At 44.3% G+C, this 6,111-nt stretch overlaps 1 protein-coding gene across 6 annotated transcripts in view; it reads right to left on the bottom strand.

Moving 5' to 3' along the window:
- Window positions 1–6,069, bottom strand: part of LGI1 (leucine rich glioma inactivated 1) — a 29,388-nt gene extending 23,319 nt beyond the window's left edge. For 2 of the 6 annotated variants that reach the window (XM_053388717.1, XM_053388712.1), the window contains exons 1-2: window positions 5,777–5,969; window positions 2,888–2,991 (exon numbers count right to left, since the gene is read on the bottom strand). In XM_053388717.1, the coding sequence (XP_053244692.1) occupies window positions 2,888–2,895 (8 nt within the window). In that variant the 5' untranslated portion in view covers window positions 2,896–2,991; window positions 5,777–5,969. Of the gene's footprint in view, window positions 1–2,887; window positions 2,992–5,768; window positions 5,970–5,992 lie in introns of those variants that run through there. The other 4 variants (XM_053388713.1, XM_053388714.1, XM_053388715.1 and 1 more) reach the window with 4 other exon arrangements.
- Between the last annotated feature and the right edge of the window lie 42 nt (window positions 6,070–6,111).

The raw sequence follows: 6,111 nt of genomic DNA on the forward strand, positions 1-6,111 counted from the left end.
GCAAGAAGAGACTATGCAGAGAGCAGTCCAGAATCAGAGGCAGGAGAGGAGTGGGGCCAGGAGACAGAGATGAGGAAAGCGGGTGAAGAATCTAGGGAGTCTCCCCCTTCTTCTGTGACAAGCTCCTTTCCCACCTGGTTTCCCAGAACATGTAGAGAAATGAAGAGGGCAGGGCAACGAGAGGCAAGATGCGGAAGCTTTAGGCTGCTGGGGAAGGAACCAGGGTTGGAACCTTAGAGAGTTGTGGAAAAATGGGGACCTTCAGTCCTCACAACTGCTTCACTGGGGCAAGGCCTACAGGACTGCACTGTTTTGTTTCTTTGAATAAAGAGTTAATGTCACTGACATTGGGTGCTTTAATGTTTTATTGCTGACCTACACCTGGCTCCAGCTCCTGACACCCTCCATCAGCAAGCCCCTATGAGTTTTCCTGGAGGTGGCAGAACTCCAACGTAGGGCCAGGCTGCAGAGTTAGGCTTCCTTTAAATGCCATGCAATGGCCCAGCTGTACTGTTGCGCCCCAGGGCACTGAAGGAAATTCATAGGATGGCTAGACTGCCTGGCATTCCAGGCCTGAAAACAACAGCTAAAGAGTGGCCAAAGGTAAGCATCAGCAGTGGACTTTGTTGAGGCGCTCACAACTGTCTGAGGGTGCTATGTGCTGGTGCCAACCCACACCAGTGCAACTTTCTCCCCAGCTTCTGCATGCCAAGGACCCAGGTAAAACCAGCTGCTGGAACATTTGAAGGAAAAGCATGGAGAGCTTCTGCTGAACCTGAATATTCTACCTGAGCCTCGGGGTGCACATGGAATAACAATGCTGCACTATGCGTCAAGGCTACTGGTGAGGGAAGGGGTGCGTTAAACTGGGCCCTGTGGGAACTGCTTCACAGTGTTCAGCACTGAAGCCTTAGATGTTTCTGCTCAGAAGCTGATTGTCATTGCTATGCTGCAAAGATTTTTGAGATCAGAAATTCTCCCTGTGAACCTCTGCTGGGATTCTGAGTTTACATTCCTAGTGATGCTCTTGTGAAGTGTTCTGTTGCAAATGCCAAATTCAGACCAACTGAGGCTCTGTTTTACCTCAGCCACAATAAACAAAATAAACCCTTTTGAAAGGGATTACCCTTCCTACTGGCGCAACCCCTAAGATCCACTGCCAGAAGAACATTTCGACTTCTTGCCAGATTAATTGGGAAGGCGAGGGGAACATAGCCTGGAGCTCTCCTGAGGCTTAACATCCATTAGGGTGGTGCAGGTCACATCTAATGTTTAAATTAGACATTTGTACTATGGATGATCCTCACTGGCTCTTTGATGTGGATTGTTCAAATTCCCGGGTACTAGAAATCTATCTTTGCTGTGACACATACTTAATGCTGACTATGGAACAACTAAACCTTCTGTAATTTTTTTGTATCTTTCTCACTTGCAGCAAAACAGGCTGTGGCAAGCTGCCTTAACATGATCTTTGGATGGAAGATACGACATATTGGAGCAGGGAATATATATCCAAACAGTGGCCTTTCCTTTGTTATTCCTAAGCAGTGATTTTTTTCCTTAGAGAAAAGGGTGCTGGAATGCAAAAGACCCACCACAGAGCCCAACGAGGATCTCTTTGAGCTGAGGGGGGTAGTTCCCTTGCCAGCCAGAGGCTTTCTGAGGCTGCACCGCAGCTGATCAGCCTAGCAACCTCTCCCCACTCCTCTGCCTTGTGTGAGCCAGAGCATGGGGCATGGAGAGGCATCCGTGCCTCAGCACAGCAGCTTAAGGAGCCCCCACCCCAGGCCTCTCTGGCTCCGGAGCAGCTGGGGGCTTGCTCAGCTGAGGCACAGCTTTCTCATGTGTCAGCTATTAGCCAGGAGGCTGAAAAGCCTCAGCAAAGCCCCACTGAGCCTCTGGCTCACAAAAAGCTCACAGAGGATGTCCCCTTCAGGCTCTGAGGAGGGTCTCCTCGTGAGCTGGAAGCACAGCGAGGCTTTGCTGAGGCTGGTCAATCTCTCTCCAAACTTCCAAGGTCAGCTCAGGGGTGCTGGAATGCCGTTCTGGAGAGTTCCAGCTGAAAAAAAGCCCTGGACCCAAGGAAGGATAAAACCCATGAAGACTTATTTTTGGAACAGATTGGTCTAGAGATGGGCAAACATAACACTGTCAATCTGGGGCCACAGACCATCTTTAATACAAAACAAAACAACAGAAAATTCTTTTGCACATTCTTAAGTCACAGATTCATGAATGATTTTTTTTTTTAGGAAACAGAAGACAATATTTCAGCATTTTGTTTACACTGGTTGTTTTCAAATTAACTTCTTGAAAAAGCACAAAATTGTAACATAGTCCCTCTGTAACTGACTAACCTAAGAAATGTAGGACCTATTCAACCATTTGTCCCACCTATTATGAGAGCATTGAGTGTTTGCAAGACATGTGCATCACCTTACTGATGAAAGTGTAAAAAATGGAGCCACTGAAAACACAATACAAAGCTCAAATATGATTTCCCAATAAAATTCAATAAATTGAAGATGTCAGAACATTCCAGAGGAACAACACAAAAACAATGTCATAAGTAATATAACATTGCAGTTAGTATAATTAAAGTGTCCAATATGATACTGGGCTTTTTGGGTGGTGGCCCCACAATTGTGGAATATTAACCCATACAATATTGGGCAGGCTCCATTCCTGGATATTTCCAAACAGAACCTTTAAAAGATCCTTGCTAGTTATCTGAAATCTTTTCTTTCAAAGTGCCATGGGGTCTCTGGTATATCCTTTAAGACTTTTATTTCACCTAGAAATGAGGTAGATCATCAGCTGCCATTTGAAGTGTCTGGGGTGTGTGATGTGATTTTTAAATCCTGGGGAACCAACAGTTGGAACTTACAGGGCCATGATAACTGGCTGTTGATCACCTGTGCCATCACTATCTTATTTCACCAGAATCCAGCAGCTTTGTTTGCAGATTCTTTGCTCAAGGTCGTACCTGTACTGGAAAAAGTTCAAGAAAGAGACAACTTAGGAACAAAAATCAATAGCAGAATATAGTGTTCTCTATTTTGGTTCTATGAAAATATTTGCTGAAGTCATTCTAAGACACATTTAGATTAGAATAAGAAGAACCATCCAGACCCATGACTTTTGGACACGGGATTTGGATGTAAGATTCATGGCCATTGAGGCTGTCCTACATGCAGATTTAAAACCAATCGATGGGGATGTTAGCTGTTAAAGCTCGCCTTAGTGAAAGATAGAGTAAAGGAACAACTGTTGAGAGAGAGATGAACATTCACTATCTCCACTCAGCTATTTCCAGAAGGGTAGCTATGTTAGTCTCTTGCAGCAGAAAACAGGGAGTCTTGCGGCACCTTAAAGACTAACAAGTTTATTAAATGTGTTATCTTTTAAGTTGCCACAAAACTCTTTGGGGTTTCCAACTACCTGTTTTATCAGCAGTATGTGGGAAATGCACTGCCTTTAAAGGGAATAGATATGAGACAGCACCCTGGGACATGCTGGCACTTTCCTAAAAAGTGACTCATCAACCTCTTCTTCATGGAAATCTTGGGACCAGTTTTAATTTATAGATATCTGAGATCACAGAGTATAAACAAGAAAATAAAAAGGAAACCCTAAAAGGTTCTCCATTACCAGCCTGATAGATAGAATACCTTATTATTTATCCAGCACTACTGGCTTTTTAAACATGGTTTTCACAAACACACACACAAAAATCTTATTTCTCAGCAGCTGAAATTGTCACTGTCTAGAATTTCACTATCTTGGAAGCTGCCTCTTGCCTACATATTGTCTTGTATAACATGTATAATGAAGAATTATAAATCTTCTCTCCTTCTACGTGCACAAAATGTGATTATGTTGGCCCAGTTGCTAGACTTATATCAAGATTCATTCATACAAAAATAGACTTTTAGTTCCTTGGGAGTGGGATGACAAAAGAGGGGAGGGAGGGACTGGATTTTATCGCCTGGTATGTATAAATTATTTATTTTGAGTTATTTGAATAATTCACGTGATGCCACTTTTGCAAGCACTAAGTTGAGTTCCTTTAAAGGAAAATCACATCCATTATATAGTGGAATATATATTAGGGGTGTGCATTAGCTGTGCGTATACCCAAATAACAAGGCACATCAGGGTGATTCAGGGTAGTCTTTCATGTTACTGAGTTGGGTTACACCAAAGCAAGAGATCTCAAGGTGGATTAGGGAATTCCCAACCTTCCAACTAGCTTTTCAACAAACACACAGCCTTTTCCTCCTCCCCTTTGCTGAGAAATGAAATCAAGATGTCTGGGAAAACACCCAGAGCTTGAGAGGAGAGAGAAGAAGTGGAATTGTGCTCCCTTCCCTGTCCCCATTTTGACAGAGAGGGGGAGGGATGTGGATTGTCATTCCCCTTTGAGTTTTGGCTATGACAGCAGGGCATGAGATAGAGGTAAGAGACTGAGGTGGCCTGCTTCTTTCTCACATAGCTGTTTCCATAAAAACCACAGCACTCTCCTTTTTTCATGGAGGATGCTTCCAGGAAGGGCGGGGGAGCAGTGAGAAAAATAATTCTCCCAGTTGTTGCTTTTTAAGATATAATGAAGGTAACATCACCCAGTCTGGACCTATTTGTCTGAAATTTAACAGGTTTTCTACCCAGGGGCACCTCCTTCATGTCTACAGTTTCCAAAGGGGAATGAACACCCGAAAATAGTAAAGCTTTTCATTTCAGAACAACCAATGCACCTTTATTTCTGAAATTCGACAGATTTCATCCCTTTAGTACGCTGGACCATGCCTAAAATGTGCATACAATTCTGGCAGATAACATTTTTAAAAAAAAATTGTAAAAGTTCCCTGTATGAAAACCCATGAATGGGTATGCATGGAATTTGGCAAGCTCCATCCAAGTCAAAGGGGCTCATTTGCCTGCAAATTCCACCCACTTATGTTAAAAAGGAAAAAAAAAAACATGACCACCATCTTTAGGTTCCCCAGTATAGTCAAAGGGAGCAAAACAGAGATTTGGATGAACAGAAATGAACCTGAATCGAACTGGAATGACAGAGCAGATCCAAAACAGATCAGGCTGCTTCCAAAAGCTACAGATACAGACACAAGGCAAATATTATGGTTGCAGCACACCCTTAATATATATAAACATACAGAATTATTTCATTAAGAGACATCTGTGATCCATCCTTGAAAACATTCCATTTACTTGAGAATATACTTCAACAAGACTATGGCTGAATAAAATGTGGGTTCTGTGTGTCTGGCCTTTTTTGGATCGCATGTTTTTGAAACATTTAGAATTGTTTACTGCTGAATGGGAACAAACATCGATCGGGTTTTCTGCAGATGATGTCTGTTGCAATTCAGCAGTAAACAGCCGGTTTTCCAGGGTAAGTGGTGGGGCGGGGAGAGACAAACCTGTTCGCAACAGGAGTGGGAAACCTGTTTGTTTGTTTTTTTAATTGTATTGAATTAAAGTCATTTGGTTTGATTTGCAATAATTTGGAAAACTAATAAAAATAATTTGAAAGAAAAACCTCTCAGGCCTAGAAATCACGGGACAAACGGAAGTGGTGGGCGAGCCCTTAAAACTTGCATCAAATTCAGTGAAATTTCCCCTTCTCAAGGTGTCCAGGGGTTCATCACTACCTTAACTGCAAATATGAGGGAATCCATAATGAGCAGAAATTCATTATTAGAAGGGGCATGCTTATGATGATGAAGTGTCTGCCCTTCGCTACCGACCACCACACCTGGGGGCGCCTCATACCACACATGGCGCCTTCTCGCAGGACCGAAAGGGAGGCGCTCTGCTCGGCGAGAAGGTGGCCGGCCTCCCCACTCAGCTGGGGCGGGCGGAGACTTGCAGGCCTGTCCTTCTGCTCGGAGAGGGAGCGAAGAAAGCCGCCCGCCGACGACTCCCAAGTCAGGGGGGAGAGCGAGCGAGCGAGCGAGCGAGCGAGCGTTACCTGATGCGGACAAGGATCCGGCCCCGGAGAGTCGCCGCCTAGCGCGGCCAAAGCTTTCTCCACCCGGCCCCCTGGGGCTGCGGGCGCGGTTTCCGACGGGGCCTTTCTCTCTGAGGGAC

The sequence above is a fragment of the Podarcis raffonei genome, chromosome 5 (genome assembly GCF_027172205.1).
Source record: "Podarcis raffonei isolate rPodRaf1 chromosome 5, rPodRaf1.pri, whole genome shotgun sequence".
NCBI classification, from domain to species: Eukaryota; Metazoa; Chordata; class Lepidosauria; order Squamata; family Lacertidae; genus Podarcis; species Podarcis raffonei.